At 40.4% G+C, this 20,979-nt stretch overlaps 1 protein-coding gene across 5 annotated transcripts in view; it reads left to right on the top strand.

Annotated features, from left to right (window-relative positions):
* The first annotated feature begins 5,124 nt into the window (after positions 1-5,124).
* The window catches only part of PANK1 (pantothenate kinase 1), a 39,276-nt gene continuing 23,421 nt past the window's right edge, over positions 5,125-20,979 (top strand). Inside the window, exons 1-2 of one of the 5 annotated variants that reach the window (XM_062606737.1) lie at positions 5,125-5,198; positions 10,111-10,223. In XM_062606737.1, coding sequence (XP_062462721.1) covers positions 5,194-5,198; positions 10,111-10,223 — 118 coding nt within the window. In that variant the 5' untranslated portion in view covers positions 5,125-5,193. Of the gene's footprint in view, positions 5,199-6,238; positions 6,501-10,110; positions 10,224-15,949; positions 16,361-16,689; positions 16,824-20,979 lie in introns of those variants that run through there. The other 4 variants (XM_062606736.1, XM_062606738.1, XM_062606735.1 and 1 more) reach the window with 4 other exon arrangements.

Raw genomic sequence — 20,979 nt, 5'->3', positions numbered from 1 at the left:
GCAAGCTGGAGGCAAGCTGGAGTGTCTGATGCTGGGCCTGGGGCTTGATTCCTGGCCTCTGGTTGCTTCCCAGGACGAGGGCTGGTTGCTTCAAAAAGTAAGGTTATGGTTGTTTAAAAAGTCATTCACTGAGAGAAGAGACAGGGAGCTCACAGCTGGAGATGTGGTTGTGTTAAGAAGGCTTGTTTAGGTATTGCCACATGTGTGCTTCTTGTAGATGCTGTGAGGCCTCCTGGTCCCTTGCCAGTGTTTTGTGTAATGAAAGTGTGCTTCATGTGCCCAGCATACTGTTTTTATTTGAAAATCTGTGCATGGCAAGCATAGTATTACTCATATAATATAGTATTGAGCAGGAGCTATATTGTCTTATGCAGGGAAGATCTGAAATAAATTTACTGACTTGTATTTTCTTCAGTTAGAATAACTCAAGGCTTAGTCTTTGGAGAGAGTACAAATGAGACAAAGTTATTGCTGTTCCGTTTGGATTCTCCTTCAACCTTCTGGTTATTTGTTCTGTCCCTCTTTTAATTGAATAATTCTCTGATGAGCTAAAGAGAACATTTCAGCTGTAACCAAACTTTCAATCTTGGAATTAAACTAAAAATTTCCAAAATCAATTACTCTCTGTAATGCAGTGATATAAATAATAACCATTTTGAAAGTGAGATCTAGCATTTTGAAATCAGAACCTTCTACCTCTCATCAACAGGTTTCAAACATACCTATAGACATAATCAGGTGCCTTGAATCATTATGCTTACCAAGTTTTTAGGTTTTCAGATTATTTGAACTTGAACAGCTCTTTAATAAGCATGTGTAACAATGTGTCTTAGTGATAGTATTCTATACTGTCTCTGGTGACTAAAGCATGTAAATGGCTTCGATATTCTGAGGAATTAGTAATACAGTTAGGGTGGGTTTTTTTCAGTATTAATGTTGTATATTTTTCCACCCACACATATTTAAATCTTTTGTTATTATGAACAGGAAACTTTTCAAGACAGAATCAGTAGGGCCTTTCATTACAGCAGCTGTACTCGTGTTTTCCTAATATAGTGGGATTCTTAACCTCAGGGGTTTTTAACCATGATCACAGCATAAATGATGATAAAATATGTTTCTTAAATGTTTCTGTGATACACCCTACTCATTTGAACTGTCAATTTGGAGTAGAACTTTCTTAGACTGTCAAGATTAATAATAATTGAGAAATATTTTGGGTATGTGTGTGTGTATATATATGATTTTGTGTGTTTTATTCTAAAGGAAATTGAAGCTTTACTAACTGGAGGGAAAAAAAAACCAAAACAATTACTTCTATTTTTCTGCCTTTTCTAGGGTCTTTCTGCAACTCTGGCAATCAGTGCTATAAGTCCACTAGTGATGGCTAAGTATTTGGGGTTTTTGTGCTGAAGCATAGACATGAGTCTGCTGATCAGGCTAAACAACACAATGTCATGCTAGTCGATGTAACAGCAAAAGTGGCCTCTGTTGGAGAAAATGGTACGAACTGTTTTCAGGTTGTGACAGAAGCATTTGTCTTATAAATGTATCAGCTATCTGTCTGGTTCATAGTCATGTAGGAAATAATGTAGTTCATTATCAGGTGTTTAAGATACGTGTTGTGAATAGTATAACTATTGTTTAAAAATATACAGTCAAAGGATTCTTTTGTGAAAGTATATTTATATGAGAATAGATGATTTCTTTTAAATTGTATGCTGTCTTATTTTTTTAAAACCACTCTGCACAGATGACTTTTACATACAACTGATTGCTGAATATAGTTTCTGGGGCATTTATGATGTGCCCCAGAAAGTTAACTCCATTATAACCAGACCCAGTACTCTGTGTCACTTTCGTTTGTGATCATGCTAAATCATGTAAACCAGGCATTTTTGATCTACTGATAATCGTGTAACTGGAAACCGTAACAAAAATCCACAAGCAGGAAGACTGATGGTTGGTATTGACTGGGTGGGTAAAATATTCTTCCCTCCTAGTCGACATTATACTGATGTCTCAGGACATACTGTTAGAAATGGCTCTACAGCTGGAGTACTAAATTGAATCCTGTATTTAGATAAGTCAGTATGAGTTTTGTCACTGATTACACATAGCCAGAGTCTTACATCTCAGTTTTCCTGTGGATTTCAAGTCTTTGTATCCTTTGGACATAAAAATGGAGAAGTATTGTTGATACAGAAGGATACATTCAGTCCAGAACCATTGACTACTTCAGAAAATGGTTTTTTTTTTAATGTTGCTTATATTTCATGAAGGGTGTTGGAAGTATGTATCCAAATTTTGTTTGGTTTCCTAAACCAGTGCTTAATTATGCAAATATTTGCATAATATCCTTTTAGCTCCAACTCTAGGCCTAGACCTATTGCCACTTTTTGCCATACCTGATGTTAATTATTTTCTTTGCAGAGCATGTTAGCTTGTAACCTCTAGGTTAAGGGCTGGGGGTGTATTCCAGATCTTATTAGTAAAACTTTATTTCTCTCCATGTGTTGCTGATTCCTTTTCCATCATCCACAGAGCTATATAAATACCAAGATGGGTAATCATGATTTAAAGGTGAAATCTCAGGGTAGACTTTCCTAAAATGAAACATGTGTTTCAGTTTTGTTTCAGTTTTATTTCAGTTCCAGGCTGCTTATGGAAATTCTCCATGGCGTAAGAAATTCAGGCTTTAATTCTTAGGATTACTTTGTTTTGAGAACACTGTTTCTTCTTTTGTAGTGTTATGTAAAATATGGGTTATAAATAGCTGTCTAATGGTCCCAGACCCCTCAGAACAGCTCCAGAAAAATTCACCAAGACATTCTGGTGATCATTGCATTCTCAACTTTTGCTGTGTCATCTTACTAAAAACAAGATAAATAAGTTGGAACATTAAGTCAGTAAGTATCTAGAAAGTCTGAAATAGGAAAACTGGACAAGATACTAAGATCTGTCAAATAGGTATGATATATATAGCTAATAGCTGAAGAAACTGAAAGATTTCCACTAAAGGGGTGTGTGTGTGTGTGTGTGTTTGTGTGCACATATATATAGATACACAGACATAAGTTCTGTTAGAAGCTGGAAGACTGGACAGTTCTGTATGTCAGAAATACAAGGTGCCTGAAAAGGATGTAGTTCAAGAGCAAGAAGCTTGCTGCTCATGTAACATGGGCTGAATCCAAGAAGCAGGATACATTACAGTGCAGCCATTACAGTAATTCAGTGTAGTATTACTCATCCTTCTGGCTCTGACACCCAAGACTGATCTTTTGTTCTTGGCAAGTGTCAACTGTCTGCCTTGACCTCAGAAACTAGTGCTGTTCGCTGACATTATGTACCCTTCCTTGGAACGTCATCATGGCTTTGGACACTTGGAGCTTCTTGAACTCATGTGAGGATGTGATTGAAGTGGGACAGTCATACCACTGACCTTCAGATTTTTTTACCTTACGCTTCCTGTAGAGCTAGTGGCGAGAAATGCTTAGAATAGTTTCAGGTCTAAGTTAAATTTTTGTTCTGGAAGGGCAGTTATGCTACATGGTACAGGTAAGCAACAGAACTGTAATTGAACTACCCTCTGGAAGAAGTCAGGAATGAAGCCTTAGCTGTCTTCACTAGCCTATTATTCATTTATCAAAATGAATGTCTAATATTGGGTAACACAGTTATCCTACAGAATGATAAAAGAGCAAGGAATTAACATCTTTCTTTTTTTAAGCTTGTATTTTATTAGTATTTCAGTCTTGGCATTGACCAACCTATAGCAAACACAGAAGGCAGAGAGCTTAATACACACTAGACATCTGCCCTGCACAGAATGAAGTCATACTCCTGAAAAGAAGAGCCTATACTTGTGCCATGTAGTCAGACTACACTGCTCTTTGCAGTCCTTGAAGAGAAACACAGTCTTCTTCCTTGAAAGTGAAGCAACAGATGGAAGATGATGAAAACTCGTAAAGTCTCAGTTGCTTCTAAAGAGTGGATTAATGAGCAGCTAATTTTTTAATCACATTTTATACCAGTAGTTTCAGCCAAATCAGCAAGTAAACCTATTTGGTCAAACAGATGCTGGAATAGCGGAAGAACAGGCAGAAATGCTGGTGGGACAGAAGGGCAGGGCTGCTTCTCTTCTGTTACGCAGTCTTAGATTGTCTAAATTGCTTGTGAAGTTGCACCTTTGGCAATTCTTCAGCAAGGAGTTAAACTGCAGGCAGCTGAATGGACTGCAGCCTTTGGGCATATTCAGACTTGCAGAGTTAAGAGTATTTCCAAACATAGTTCCACATACAGTTCTCAATTTTATGCTGCTTTGCCTGATGTCACACCATGCTGCAGCCAAGGAAAAGCAGCTTTTGAAACAGGCCAGGCTTCGTTAATGAAAGTTTGCTCACAGTTGATATCCGAAGAAATAGAAAGGTTTCCACTGAAGTTACTAAGCACCGTCTGATCTGACCTTCTGTAGTCAAAATAAACCCTACTGTGCAAAAACTGAGATGTAAACAGCAAAATTCCATTGTTTGTAATTCAGTTTTGTGCATCTGAATTTCCCTTTGATATTTCAACAGATAATAGGTTCTAACTGCAGTTCCAGTCAGGTGCTTTTGTGTGGTGCTGCCAGGTACTGTCATACTACTACACTTCATTGTAAATGTGGGTGCTCTAAAAAATACACACACATTTATAAAGCACCATAAGATTTCTGGGTGAATGGCATAATAAAAAGAAGATAATTATTCCGGCAGTTAATCCAGCTATTCTAAATAAAGCAGATTTTGGCATTGTGAGAAGAACTAAAATGTGCAACACTTTAAGGGTAAGGAAGGAATTTTAAGGAGAATGTTAATAAAAGTTAAAATGAGTCATTCGCTAACTCATTTCTGAGTGACTCATGCTGTTGGCAAATTAATTATCCAAGATAAATGACTCAGAAGTAGATGCTATAGTTTTATTATTGTTTTAATCAGATGGCTATTCTGTTACACATAAACATGAGGCTTGATTTTATGTATAACAAATGTTGCTATACCCTGCAAATTACTCCAGAGTTCTTCTTGAGGATGTGTTACACATGTCAGTTTTTTTCATCTGACTCTTTTGTTCCAGTTTTAGGTGGATAATGGGCATCTAAAGCAGCTGTGGTCACCAGGAATCTCTGCAGTGAACTTAGACAAGGAAAATTTAATGTGGTATGTATTTCTTCCCATCCAGGAACTGTGATTTATTAAAGCCTCATCACATGAACATTGTATGAATAAACTTTCCATCTCAGAATTCTTAGTAAATTGTTTGATGTATATTGTTGAGAACATTGATAGGGGGATGATATGAAGATCTGTGCCGTCTTTACTTGGGGTGTATATAGTATTGTTGGCTTCAACGCTCTCTGTTGTGTTTCTGTTTCTCTCCCTGCCCTCCCTCCTCCTCCTTGGCTGCAGTTTGCAAGGTAGTATCATAATGTAGGGTTGATCTGATGAAACCACAACTAGTGCCAATGCCTGCCTATGATGGGAAGAGAACCCAGACCACAAACTTGGGATTTCTAGCCTCTTACCGGGCAAGTTTGTTGCTCATCTTCCCCTTTCCCCTCCAGTTTGCCCTGTTGCTTCCTCTGTATCATTAACTCACATCAAAGTTCACTGTCACTGGTTGGTGGGAATGTAGTTCATTTAGCTATACATGCACTCTTCCCTGAGGAAGTCAGATATTACCTCCATGTTGAACATTCATCATGCAATGAAAATATGGAACACAATTTTATTGTAACAGTTCTGAATGATTTTCAGTTGAAGTAAGGAAGAGGAACGTCTGGCACATTTTAGTGAGATGTTCATGTTTCTTAAATATGATTCTTAAATTGGGAGTTGAAGTAACATTAGAAATCACTAATTCTCCATTGTACATACCTCAACATCCTTATCCTTAAAAAGTAGGCTACTTACTAGTATAGCTGAAATTAAGTCCAGTACTGTGACAGGAGAATGTCTGAAGAAAACTGCATTGAGTAGTAGTTTCTATTCTCTTTATTTTGTTCAGCTGTAAATATAGTAGACAACAGATGAAACTACTATTGACATAGAGAATAACACTGTCATGGTTTAAGCCACAATTATGTCAGACAAGGTCTTCAAACAGCGTGTTTTGAGGTCAGTAACCTATGTACCTAGAACCTTGATCACGGTCGTAACAGCCAAATGACACAACTTATGTGGATGTACCTGCAAAGATAAATAGCTTTTCACTGAATTTTACAAGCAGAACAGCAAAATGACAGTGAAATGAAAATGTATGTATCTAAGAGGCTCAAGGAGCTTCAGCAAAGGAAGCTAATACTGATGAGTTAATTTGCTGAAACTGCAGGCAAGGGGTTTGTTTGTTTGTTTGGTTTTTAAACCTAAATGGATCCTGATTATAATAAGCAGCATGAAGGAGGAGTTTTTTCAAGGCCCTGACACATCAAATGGAAGACAGCATATTCGATCTGGTGAAATGTAAGTTTGACTGCTAATTGCTAGACTAATAGCTGATTTTGTTGAGAATAGAACTTCTGGGGATCTGAAGCTGTTCTTGGGTCTGTCACTGGTTGAGAAAAACAGGAATTCTTTTTAAGAAAATCAAGATATTCTGATTTTTTTCTGACAGAAATCTCAGATTTCCATTTCAGCACTGACCCTGCCTAGACAGATGAGTTAAAAATCTGAAAATGACTGGAATACTGCAACTAAATTTTCCAGTTGAGGGGCATGGGTATTGTAATTACCATTTTGGGTCAAACTGATCCAAATACAGATTTCATTTTGGAGGTGAGATCTGTCTGCAAGTCCTTTCTCAGCTGGCTCGTTACTTTTTGGTTGTTTTTGTTTCTTTAGATGGGAGGTGGGAAGAGCAGTGAGTCACAGTTTGCAAAATGTCTGAAGATCTGTGGCTACAGAGAAGTGCAAAGTATTTGAATTCAGAACTATGTTATGTCTTCTTCCTTTTTCCTTATGCCACTCTGTGCTGTGACTGAAATCAATCTGCTTGTAATCAAACTTAAACTTCGTTGGTGAATAGGGGAGAAGTAGTGGTTTGGGTTCTTTTTGTTTGCTTTTTTTTTTTTTTAATCACAGGCTTTCTAGTTCACTGAAACTGGGGTTCCAGCCTGATTTCTCTCTGCAGGGAAGGGATCTTTATTTTTTAGTGTTTTCATTGATTATGCAGTCTTTATTAATGCAATGGAAACAGTCATGGTGTGTTGATCCAGTGCTGTTTGCCTCAGAATGTGGGAATTAATCTGCTCTAAAAATGATCTGGTTTATGTATGTATTGTTTATATGTTCTGGGAGGTTCTTAAGGTATGGAAACTGGCAATAGTAAGGAGGTCATAAATCAGACAACTTTTCTTGGGTTAGGATTTTAGGTCAGACATATCAATTCCAGTTTATACTAGGTTACAGTTGTGCCTGTGAATGGAGACTAGATCATGTGGGGATTCTTCTATGTGCATGCCTCATAACTACTGTGGCAGTGTTTTCCTCGTATCTGCAGATGATGGAGTAGCGGTACCTCCGTTTCTGGCTTGTGTGCTTTTCCTTTTTAATTCTCCTTTCTTCTAAGAGGAAGTGGAATGAAGATAAGATACATGTCTCCTTTGATACTTTAAGTAAATTTCATAAATGGAGGAAAAGCAAATAAATTGGTTCTTGCTACATCTAGAGCAGTCAGGCAAAAAGTATGAGAAGTCCATGTCTTAGCCATATCAGTTCTTTTTTCAGTGGATAAACAGAAGTTTTGTAAACAAAAAAGGTATCTGTTTTACAGGAGATGCACAATGCTTTTGGTTTCTCTTCCCATATGTGAAATTACTGGCACTAAAAGTAACTGTAGCTCCTTTATCTAACTTCCTTGTCAAAATCAAGGACAAATACAACAAATCAGGTTAGCGCTGTTCATGAGACCAAGGAATCTGATTTGCCATACTGGGTTCAAAACAACAATAAATGTGGATAGTTAGGACTTTATACATGAGTGTCAAAATAATGTTTTGATCCCAAGGTGTCCAGTCATATGTTACAAAATAATACAAAATTTTGTGCTCCATGGTACTTGGCATATGTTTTTAAGATCCTTCCAGGTTAATCACTGATTCAAGGAACTTGTTTTGTGACCCAGGTGGTCTCTTTGCATCTTAAATTCCCATTAGACCAACTGTGGGTTTGTATTAGTTATGTTTTATTACAAAAAACGAGTATTTTGGTGACACTAAGATTCCTGCAGTGAAATGCAAGTTGCTTTCTGTGCAGGAGAGATGCTGGAACTTACTTCCTATTGGTTTTCTTTTGGTTCGGGGTTTTTTCTTCAATGTCTGTAATGAGAAAACAGAAGTCTATGATTTTAGTTCTGTTTTTCTTTTGGTTTGTGTGTACATAGTTTGTATTGACCTTGTGAAGATCTGAAATCTCTAAACTGGCCTCTGGAACGAAACTAAATGCATTGCAAAGAACAGACTATTCACTGTAGTATTTACTCTGAAAGGTCACTAGTCCCAGAAATATCAGAGAATGTAACTATGGCAAACCAACCCAATGTTAGTATAATGTTTGGTTGTTTCCCTTCTTTGTTACTAGGTAGTTGGAGCCTTTAGGAACAAATTTGTCATTTATAGCACAGCCCCTTCCCACACAAGACTCTCATTCTTTGCAAACATGGATAAAAAGATATTTTTAAAAATAAGATTAGCATTTGAGTTTTATTGTCTGTGGTTTCAGCTTAGTCTCACAAGGACATATTAAATGTTCTTCTCAGCATCAAAAACCTAAAAAATCTTTGGGTTATCTATCTGAAAGCAAAGTCATATTGTTCAAGTTCTAAAATTTTAAGTCCAGATTAGTTGTGGCGGTTAGACTTAACCCTATGCTTAAATGCTCATTCAGACATACATTCCCCTGCTACTGAAGGTGGTCGAGGAGAAATACCAAAGGTGTGGTCTGTTTCTGTTTTACACTGATTCCCATCTGTGGACTAGTTTGGAAGAAGGAACATAGAAGTTCTGTGTCCTCTCTACCCTCTGACGGACACTGTTTTTTTCTGCACTAGAAGAGTAAGTCAGGTTTGTCTGCTTTGGGGGTATATGTGTTTAGCTAAAACAGTTCAGACAGAAGCCTTTTTTATCCCTTCCCCATACAAATGTAGAAAGTCTGACCTGGTTTGTCATCATTAATATCCATGAGGATTTCATGTCAGCATGTAAAATCTGGGCATACAGACCAAGGCAAGTGAAAAATCACCATACAGCTGAGTATCGATAGGAGAACCTGTTTCTCCTCTTCAGATGTAGCAGTGATGAATGACGGAGAGATTATTTTGTAATTGTCAGCCTTTCTGTCATTGTCTTTCAAAGTGCTGGTTCTGAAACTGTTACTTCCCTCCTGTTTGGGATTATGTAAGACCACATAAAAATGCCAAGTTGAAAAAAGTAAAGACAGCCAAGCAAAGACAGTACATAAACATACATGAGGGTAATTGTCTATGGGGAGCAGTCAGTAGCAAAGGCCTTTGTTTTCTCTACCAAATACTCTGCCACTTGTTGCAATTATTTTTTTTTTATGATGATGAACAGTATTTCTCAATCATCTGTGGGTTGTGAACTTTCATGTTTTCCAATTACCTTTTGTATATTTAAGTTTGATAAAGATAAGCAGCAATGCACTGAGCCATAGTTAGGTACGAGATACAGTGGATAGGGTCAAAGGGGACTGTAATTGAAAAATCAGGTTTTTTACATACCTGATAATTTAAATCCATTACCTGGCCTTTTCTTTTTCACAAAATCACTTCAGAATAGAAACTGGCGTGAAAAAAAAGGTGATTCACCTCCAACACCTACTTTATCTTCATAGACTAGATTTAAAACTGAACTGAAGGCACTGAAGGTTTTTGTCCCCTATAAAAGAAGGGCACCAACAGCTCTGCCAGGGTTCAGTTAAAGTTGTAGAGAGTAAATGCACCTGCAGTTTTTTTGTAGTTGTCTAGTTGGACACAGAGAAACAAAAGTACTGGCAGGGAAAGATTTAGAAGGAAAATATTTTCACTGTTTTGTGACTGCTGTGTGTTTTTTTTCAGTTGGGATGAAAGACAGCAACCGCAGTCTCTAACCTCATCTCAGAACTGCCCAAGGATAACTACAGAAACCACTTGGGCCACTGCAAAATCTGCCCACAGGGATTGGCAGGCTGGTAAGACCAGACTACACCTATGTCTTCTTCTGACTGTTATTCTCTAGTCCTGGCTATTGTGTATATATACAAGTCATGTCCTAGTCCAGACAACTTTATCCAGATAGCGTTCTTACTGCCTTGCCTGGACACTCCTCTTGACCCTTGCACCAGGAGATCTATCTATGCCCCATTTGTCAACAATGAAGTGAAAGAAAGTTCCTCTTGAGGGCCATTCAGACTGCCAAAGCTAAGTTCCTACTTAGGCAGAGTGTCTTATCTTTTACTCCCTTGATTAAAGTGAAGGGGAGATAGCCTCAACTCTTTGCAGGGGAGCAGGACTTTTCCTTCATTAAATCTACAGGTTTTGTTTAAGTGTCACAGAAAGCGTAACTGCACCAGGAGGTGGGTGGGGAGGGAAGGAACTGATGGTCTCAATATAATCTTTCTTGGCTTCCATCTGGTAAAGATTTAGGTATATGACTATATTTATGCCCTTCATTTTCTCTGTCATCTGCAGTCAGGCCCCCTCTCTCAGAAGTGTTAGTGTTCAGGGAAAGCAGAATTCTCGTGCTAGCTGGCTGTTGTCATAGCAAGGCTGAATTTTTCTGTGATCACACTGACAATACTAGAGCCCTTTGGGTCCTTTTTTAAATACTCTGTCATTGCATTTTCCAGATAAGAATTTTACACAGTTTTAGAGCTGTTTTGTCCCATTTGATTTATACATCTATAATTTGTTATTATATACTTATGTTTGACTGTTGGTCTTCTAGCCCTGCAGTTTAAAGTAAGGGGAAAAGAGCATTGAAGTATATTTTAAACATGTGTCTACCAAAGAGACCTGCAGAGACCAAAAAAGTGTGGTTTTTTTCCCATTCTGAAAAGAAATTGGGAAGAAATACTGGACTTCTGGAGTTGGCACTTTTTTAATATGTGTAAAATGTGAATATACCTAAACCAAATCAACAGGATATTCATTTTTTTGCAAGGAATATTCTTAATATTTTTATATTAGTATATTAAGCCATACAGTATTTGCTTTATTTTTAAAGGGAAAAATTTGAATAAGATCTAGTGTGATTGTCCTGTAATATAGAAACAGGATAACCGTAGAAGTAACCTGAATGGAAACAAAAACAGGAACGGCTGAGTGCCAGCAACCCCTTGAACATAAGTCTGCAGGCAGCTGTGCCAGAAGCCTGTTTCATTACACTTTTGCATTGCGTAATACAGTTTATGTAATTTGAGATGTGTAGATGCTCCTCATTACCACTTCTCTCCAAAATGTGACCAAAGCTTTGTAGCTGCCCGGCTTTGAATTAGAGTAACACCGTTGGTGCTCTGTAATAATCTGTTTGGTTCTCGGGTGATGTATATACATGTGGACTGCACCTGTTTGATGGCTTTTTTTTAGCTTGTCCTCAGACCAGGAATATGTGAGCCCCACAGAATGAGGGAGGAAGAGCTAATCCTTGAAATTCTTTACTATAAGGGTGGTGAGGCACTGGAATGGGTTGCCCAGGGAAGTTGCGAGTGCTCCATCCCTGGCACTGTTCAAGGCCAGGTTGGACAGAGCCTTGGGTGACATGGTTTAGTGTGAGGTGTCCCTGCCCATGGCAGGAGGGTTGGAACTAGATGATCTTAAGGTCCTTTCCAACCCTAAATATTATATGTTCTATGATTCTATGATATATTCCAAAAAGTTTCAGGCCAGGGTGCCTGATAACATATCTGAAAGGGTGGGGTGTTTTGTTTTGGGTTGGTTTTGTTTTGTTTTCCAGTGCCATTGGTTTTGAAACAGTAAGGGCTGGAGCACAGCACTTTTGATCCTGTGGCATAGTATCTTAATCACAAGGTAATTGTTAGTTTGTTGAAGCTGACTCATAGAAAATTGCAGCCTGGCTCTCCGTGTTTTCTAAAGAAATAAATAGAGGTAATAGAAAGCTTGATGTCTGAAGTGTAGGCAGGTATCGAATAGTCCATGAAGTGTTTGCCATGCAAATGTGCAATGTGCAGTGAGTCAGTACAGCAGACTTGTTCACTGTTCTGAGTCCATTCATGTCCTGGATTCTTCAATATGCTATGTGTTTGCAGTCCTTTTCCCAGCAGATTTCTGTTTTACAGTGTTTTACAGTGAAGTATATCCTGTTCAGAAAGGAAGACAGAAATACTGAGTAAATTAATATTGAAAGAACGGGAAGCATCCTTGATTTTGTCAGTACTGCATCTCTACCTGGATTGTTGTCTTGCAAGCTAAGACTGAAACCTGAACTGACTCACAGAGTTTGTTTAGAAATTTAGAGTAAAAGGAAGAGGAAAAGTTGAGTTTGGTTGCACCAAAGTGTTAGAAACTGAACCTTTAATATATGCCATTACTTCACTGATTTATGTTCTACCTAGTCTTGATTTGCAACAACTTAAATATATATAAAATAAATTAATATAAAGGGATGTAGAGCAGGCAGTACCATACTGGGTGTGTATGCATGTGGTGTGAAGGCAAGAGAGTACAACACCCATTAAAAATAGTACCTGCTTTCAGCCAGTTGTGCTGTGATGCATTGTCTCATAAATAGTATGGATTAAAAAAAGCCAGCAGACAGAAGGTCTTGAGCCTGCTGCTCAACTGTGAGAGTAGCAGGGCTGTTTATTTCTACTTTTTGTCCTGTTTTAAGGAGGTGACATTATCACTTCTGTCATACTTAATCTGCATCATGTTTTTTAAGACAATCCATATTTTGAAATACTGAGTATAATGCAAGACCATCAGGTCACCAGTTTAGCCCCTGTGCTGGGTATTAGAAGAGCACAGGCTGTCTGCATCACTGTATCAGGCAATGAGTTTGTGAAATCTGGTGCTACCAGATTTCCACCTGTGGCTCATAGATTTTCTACCTGTGGTTCACAGCTGATGCAGAACAGGATAAATGGTTCATCTGCTCTCAGTTTCAACTTGATTAATGCAAAAGGCTCAGGTCTTTTTCCCTGAATGCCAAATGATTGCACTGTAGTTTGCTGGTGCCCAAGATAAGCCAGGCTATATGCACTGGAGGACATGAGATTTCTTCATTTTAAACACTTACAGGTGATCACATACTACATCACACATACTCTAATTTTATTCCCTTTGTCTAAGTTTACATTGTAGAAGAGCTGGAGAATTACGAAATCAAAACTAAAGAGGGTCTGTAAAACTTTTTGAAAAGCTCATTCCAAAATTAATCAAGTGTAAACAAAAATAATATGAAAAAGGTGGTATTTTGCAGTGCAGAAATCAGCTCATGTGAGACTCACCAGTACAAAAGTCTGAAATGGGTTTGATAAAGCAGCATATTAGCTTGAAACTAAACCTTTAAACAATTGAAGTTTGGAAAGCGTTTTCATCCATTTCTGCTGGACAGCTTACAAAATCAGGGAAAATTGCACACGTAGAATTTAATCTGTCCCTCTACATAAACCCCGTCAATTCACTTGGACAGTCTTTAACATTTCTCCATTTTTATATTTTCTCCAGCATTATTTGAGATGACATTTGTTGTTGTTATATGCTATTGGTCTACACTGCCCCTGACTTGTCAGTGATTTGGATTGTATCCCAACAGTATTTTCCTGACCTACTTCTTCTATTCAGCAGAGTCTAATCCACTTCTACCCTTGGCATAGTTGTGCAGTATTTACAGTGAAATATTAGGGAAATATTTAATTAGAAATAAAATATTGGAAAGAACTTCAGAAAGGTGTTCAGGCCATGGCTTGTTCTTGCTCTAAGTCAGAATCAGCTCTACTGTTCCTCACAGATACTTACCTTTTCCTAAAAGCTTGCAGCAATGGACAACTGAGTCTGACAGTGCAGCCTGATACTTGTCTAACTTCATCCTAGGAAATGTCCACCTCAAGTCTAAAGTGAATTTTCCTTACTGCAGTTATTGATTATAGATCCTTTCTGGTTTCTCAGCAACTGCGATATATTTCCTTTGCTGTTGCCTGTTCCAGAATTGAATATCCCTTCAAGTGTTTAATTTTCTAGACTAAAACTTGATGTTTTCATTTAATACTGTGTTAGTTATTACAGAAGTTTAGTGCCTAAAATTGAGCACAATACTTGAAACAACAGCATTCCATTGGAGAGTCAGTGGAAGGATGGCTATCTTACCACAAGGTAATGTAAGCATACAGTTAAAGGTGGTCTTGTTTTTGTTGGAGTCAGGTAAAAAGTTGCCACCCTTAAGCTGAGATACCATAACTGCCCATGTGTCTGCTCCCTGTTAATACTGCAATTGCAGAGAAAAACGAGTTCATAGGACTGATCCTGTTCTACATTGGGCTGGTTGGGTGTGCAGTCAGTTTCTGTGTCAGGGATGGAGCGAGGGACAACCATTGCCACCTGGGGACAGTAGCAGTAAGGATTCCTCATGCCAGGAGAGGTATGAATTAACAAGGGAATTTCATAAAGCAGCCAGCTGCATAGAACTACCAACAAGTGTTGTGAAGGTCCCTCCAAATCCATGCAGCAGCCTTCTGGTTTTTAGGTTAAACATAATTCAGTAAGTTAGGGGGTCTTGAAAAATTTCAATTTTGGAAGCACTACAAGTTCTAGCAGTAAATGTATGTAGCCTGCTTTCCTTCCTGCCCTCTTCAGGGCAGTTGCTTTTGGGCTGGCAATTACAGCAATTGTTTATTCTTTAGGATATGAGGAAAACAGCAAGTGTTTTGATCACCTTTGGAACATTGGTAGCTGGTTTTTAGGAAGAAAATTTTACTTGTTCGTTGTTCTCAAACACTTTCTTCATTTCCGCAACTTTGTGTACATTTTTTCCTGTGGCTTGCTCTTAGAAATCTTAACATAATGTTTTGGCCCAGCCAAAAAGGGGAGAATGTCATGTTACATCTCATGGAGCAGTTTCTTAACACAGTATCCCTTTCTGGAAGCAGTTAGAGAGTAGCTCTTCATTCTCTGTAGGTGTTTCACAGTGGAGGGCCTGTGTCCTGTACTAATTTTAGGTGTAGGGAGGGGCCATTATGTGACCTGGTTTTGCTTTAAGGACAATTGTCTGTAAGTGGCAGTATGTCTATAGGAATAACCTTCATGTGCAGGGCAAAATTCAGTTAGTGTTTCAGCTACACACATGACACACACTGCAGCACGGTTCGCATTGTTTTATGTCCACTTGATATTTAATACATTTCATTCAGAAGATGTGTTTTTACACTTGGAGGTCTCAGTGGTCGGGGAGTAAATCACAGTCACAGGATTGCCAGTGTTGGGCAGGGAAAGCGAAGACACTAAAATAGCATGAGGTCAAACACCCTCAAGGTCACACTAGTCCCTCTACGCTGTGCAGGAAACACGTGATGATGTAGACAAAAACGTGAACGCTGATGCCCGAGTAGGTGTGTGAGAGGTATCGGGCACACCTGGGGTCACAGGCCCCCGAGACGTAGATACCCGAGTCACCTGAGAGACCCTGTGGACACCTTGAACCGAAAATGACAGTGTGCCGCACCGAGCCGGGCCGCGGGAGAGGAGGCGCACTGCAACCGTACCGCTGCCTCTGCCGGCCCGTATCGTGCGAGCGGGGACCACCCCGAGCCTCCCGCTCTCCCTGGCGCGCTCCTGGGCTGCGCGTTGCCCCGCAGGTGCCGGGAGCGGCGGCCGGGAGCGCGCACGTCACCCGGGGGATCGGGCTGGGAGGGTCGCCGCGTCCCCGACGGAGGGCGGTGGCCGCCCCACTGCAGCGCGCTGCGGGCAGGACGCCTGCGCCGTGCGCCGCGACCGGCGGGGGGGGCCTGGCGCTGCATCCCAGCGCACGGAGTTGCGGGCACGGGCGCCGGCATGAGCAGAGGCACTGCCGCGCCCAGCCGGAGCTGAGCCGGGAGACAAAGGGGAGAGGCTGCCGCCATGGGCGAGCAGCTCCGCGCACAGCCCGCCGCACCGGCGGGACCGCCACCGCCCACCGCCTCCTCCTGCTCGCTGCTCGGCGGGCTGCTGCAGAACGGCTTCCACCCCTCGAGCCAGCCCCTGAGCAACGGCGGCTGCGGAGAGGCCCCGCACACGCTGCTGCTGCGGGCGGAGCTACCGCCGCTCAGCCACGGCTCCCCGGCCAAGAAATGCAGGCTACGCAGGAGGATGGACTCGGGACGCCGGCACAGGCCACGTAAGTGATGAGCGCGGCGGCCCGGCCTCTTCTGTGCGGCGCTGCTGCAGACCGGCCAGGGGGGGGGGCTGTATCAGCCCGCTGTCAGGCGGCTGCGGGTGCTGCGGCTCTCTCCCCTTTTTCCGCCCAGAGCACTGCCCGGCCGGGGCTGGCTGCCCCCCGGCTGATCGCGCCGCGGGCGTTTCTCCTCCCTCCTCCGCGGACCGGGCGGGCGGAGCGAGGGTCCCTGGTGCTGTCCAATGCGGCGGCAGCTGCCGGGTACGGCCCCGCTGCCGCGTGGGCCGGGCCCGCCCTGCGCCAATGGGGCGGCGGCGGGCGGGGAGCGGCGGCCCGGCACGAAAGCGGGCGGGCGGCAGCAGCTTCGTGCTAGCGCCGAGCATCGCGTCGGGCGGTGCCCAGGGTCCTGCCGGTGGCTGCCGCTTCCCGGACGCACCCATGAAGCTCATAGTGCCCAAGCAGCGCTGTAAGTAATGCTCGAGCCGGGTCGGCATGAGCGCTGTGAGCGCTGCTATGCTTTGAGTGGTGGGAAGGCTCTGCGGTCTTCATGTTCCTTCGCCTTCCCCACACGCTGTTAAGAGAAAAGAAGACTAGGAGCCGAGTGCGAGTTTTTCTGACGGGGGGGGGGGGGGGGGAGTGTATTGCCCACAGGGTAAAACTGTAATATGCTCCTTTTGAGCTTTGCCTGTGTCTTTTGGTTAGTTGATTTGGGAGGTGTTAGTGAATTGCCTTCCATGTTTTTTTCAGGCTGCAAGCCTCAAGCATCCGTATTTGTAATTTACTTAACTGTATGAAGTTTGTTGATTAATGACATCTTTTACTTTCTTGATCATAGCTAACTTCTGTGTAGGTATGGCGCCATTGAATAGTTTGATGGTAAGCTCTGTAAGTAAAACAGTCCAATGGAGAAAGCACTCTGTTTCTTTGTACTCCCACTTCGGTAGCCCTTCCAATAAAGCCAGAAATGTTTGCTTCTTTGTTAAAAGTTCAGCATGTTCTGAAAGGGTAATCAGGAATAGTCGGGATCACAGCTACCCACTGCCAAAACTTAAAGATGTTTCTACTCAGTAGGAAGTAGTGTGCATTCAGCTGGTCTGAATCTCTTTCTTTCTTTCTTTCTTTTGAACTGAATACTTAAAAAACTTTTCTGTATAAGCAGAGCAAAATAGTTAGAAACAGCCTTGGAGAGCTGCAGCTTTCACAGGGCTACTTTAATAGCCAGTACCTTGTCCAGCTTTTTAAATGTTTTTTGCTGAGCTACACATATCAGTTTCCCTTAGAATGTTCTCTGTGTTCATTAATTGTGTAGTGTACCTGTTGGAAATTAATTTACCAAATTTAACATGTTGATGACCAAATCATTCTCCATCACAAACCAGGTTAGCCTTTGTCCAGTTTCACACTTTCGTTCAGCAACAAAACCTGCAGAACTTGGACTAACACATTTTGATTTGGTGTAGCTAGGAAGAGTCAGCACTTGCATATCAAACTCTTCATAACAGTAAAAAATACTTTGAGGCGAAGCTTAAGGCTTTTAGGATTCATGGAATCACTTGAGTAAAAAAGAATCTGGAGTTTGCAATTTCATTCCCATCTTGAAGAGGTAAAAGAGCCCATCAGAGTGAAGAGCATCAGTGACTAGGCTGTATTGCCAAGGTGTGTGACAACCAGGTCTTCATTGTGGGGTTTTAACGAAATGAGGCTTTAGTGAAAACAGCAGATGAGGGAAGTGCTTTGTAGAACTATTTTGTAGGCATTTTCTTTGCTAAATAAATGACATGAATTCTTGCTGCTATTGAACTTTTTAATTTATATGATTATATAATTTGCAGTTATTAGTCCTTCAGGAAAATATGATAGCAGACTGTCACCAGCTTAAAAAAATAGTTAAATTATATTCAACTTCTCCTCTCTATCCATCTCCAGTGAATACTACACAGTCCCGTTTTACTGGTTTTTGTATTTAATCCCAACCTTTGCAGATGTTTGTTCTGTGTTTAAGGATACATTGCAAAATGGAAAGCAGTTGCCACATGGCATGTAAGACTTCAGTATTGATTGTGGGGTTTGCTTTGTACTGTGGAAAAGATAATGAGGTAATTAGCATTTCCCAGTATTTCAGCAAATGAAGCCTATCTTTCCACAACAATTATTCCTTTAAATCCTTATATGTTTTCTTGACTGCATTTACTTTCTGCTAGCATGAGGTAGAGTTCTATATTCCTAAGTCTGTTTTCACTCTGAGAAAGGAAGATTCCCTGTGAAACCAGTGTGCTTTGCTGATTAGAGTATGGTGAGAATGGATCTGAGGACCAGTTTATATTCTTTTTGACTTGCCTTCTGCTGAAAAGCTTGTCTTTGCTTTGTGTTTTCCTTAGCTGAACTGGTGAGTTATCAGGGATTTTAGGCTTATTTCAGTTTTCTGGTTCAAATTACTAGTGCAGAACCTTTGTGAGACTAAGGTCTGCATTACCTTTCTGCAGCACGGCATAATGAACGCAGAAAAATACCTGTTATGATGCCTCGCATTGTGAAGTGCTCCAGAAGGTAATAAAAGTGTAAACTCTGCAAATTTCAAAAGCCTCCTAAACTGTCATGTTGTTCAGCTTAAATGTGATCTTTGAACAGAAGAAAAAAAAAAGAGCAGTTAAGTTCCTTCATTGATCCCTATTGAAACAGCACTGTAGCCAAGTGAGGACAAAGGATTTCAGAGCAGCAGTTAACTAGACTGCTGCTTCACAGCGTTATTCTACATCAGACATAGAGAAGAAGCCAGCTGGGCATCTTAATGCTATTGCTTTTCTTAAATTAGTGTAAAGGTCAATTCCAATCAGTATCTTATCTCACCCTGAGTCAGATGGTAACTGTTACATGTCAAAGAATGTGTGTTTTGAGGTAGTGTGACTGTTTCTAGTTATTATGAATTATAGTTGTCGTGGATAATTTCTGAACACTTAAAAAGTTGTAGCTTCACTGTAAAGAAGGCTTTTGACCAATATTGAGGTTGTTATTGTGATGTTTGGCTGCAGCATGCTTGTGTACCTTAAGGCCAGGTAGAAAAGAAAGAAAACCTAGGCTTTTTGATATGTCGTGATGTTACATATGGATTGCTATGATTATCTAGCCTGCTTTAGTGAAGACTACAGGTGGGAAAATGGTTTTGATCTTGCTACTGTTTGATGTGGTGAATAAATACAGTGTTATCAGTTACTGAAATTTTGTCCAAGGCATTGGAATATCCTGCAGTCTTTTTAATCTTAGGATGTGACCTGAAGCATGTGACCTGAAGGAATTCTTAAAGTTAGTCTCCAGCTGCTTTTAATGTAGTTGGAAGTGAGGGTTGCTGAAGGAATAGGACTGGTCATAAAGAACTAGTTGGTGTGTTGTGGTCCAACATCCCATGAGTTAAAACTGCATATCAACTAGATAATGCATTTCCAACAGGAATGGGAGAATTAAACTTATCACCTCCATTGGGTTGGGTGCTATTAGATTAAAGAATGAGATTCTCCGTAGCTAATCATTTCTTCTTGTAGCTTTGCAAATTGGGGTTTTATTTTTCAGAGTTTTCTAATGAAGCTGTCTGTACAGGCTAGGTGTTGACCTAGTCTCTTAGCGCTATCTTCAGAAATCAATTCATGATAATATGACTACTTGCATGTGATAGTCACACTTGTTTAACAAACAGCTCTGTGCTTGCAGGTTTGTTGGTTTCTGAGTTTGTTTTTGTGTGGGGTGTTTTTGGTTTCTTTCTTTCCTTTTCTGATGAGGAGGTAGACATTCCATAGGACCTTGCTGCTGAAAATCAAGTGGAAGGCATCACCTCATATATGTGCATGATTTATTCAGCTCTAGCTTTGTAAGTCTTGAAGAAACTTCCATTACTAAGCAGATATAATTATTTTTTAAGATACGTACTCTATTTTTGTTCAAAGGAAGCAAATGCTTCCATTTTACAATTTATTTGGATTGCTCAAAACTGCTGTGAAAAATAGGAGTGATTAAAAAAAAAAAGTAAGCTATTATCAGCTTTTTTAATAAAAAGCAGCTAACAAGCTGCGAGAATGCTGTCTCATCTTATGTGTGTCTCTTGATCTCCCCTCCCCTCACTTTTTTTGGTGTTCTCTCGCCTCTTCCAATTAAAATGGGAAGTTCTTAGATCATCCAACTATGCAAATGAAATGTAAATGGAGCAATAGGATTTCATCATGTATGTGTCCAGGAAGAAAATCAGCTGAACCTAAGGTATTTTATCTGAGATATATATGACTAAGATATCAGAGTATTGATACCACCATTCAAATTATTGTTAAAAAAAAAATAAATGGAGATACTGTACCTGTATTTGAGGAAATGCATATCTTGTAAGAGATGTGTAAGCTGAAACAGTTTTGGCGAAAGAATAAAACTGCTGCAAATTGGTCATGAGTAAATCTAGGAGCCAGATAGAGAGAAGAAAGTTCTAACCAGCAGGATTCAGGCACAGTCTTTGAGAGTTGAGGGGTAAAAAGATTCAGCCAACCTTATGTTGTGGTTGTTTGAACATATGAAAAGGATTACTCTTGGTTATCCTGTTTAATGGAGGGGAGATGTAACTTAGGGACTCAGGAGTTCCTCTTCAT

This window comes from Pezoporus occidentalis, unplaced genomic scaffold, assembly GCF_034315485.1.
Source record: "Pezoporus occidentalis ecotype Australia unplaced genomic scaffold, CSIRO_AGI_Poc_V1 ctg98, whole genome shotgun sequence".
NCBI classification, from domain to species: Eukaryota; Metazoa; Chordata; class Aves; order Psittaciformes; family Psittacidae; genus Pezoporus; species Pezoporus occidentalis.
Note: the sequence above shows the minus strand (reverse complement) of the source record. Positions and strands in the feature narration are given on the sequence as shown.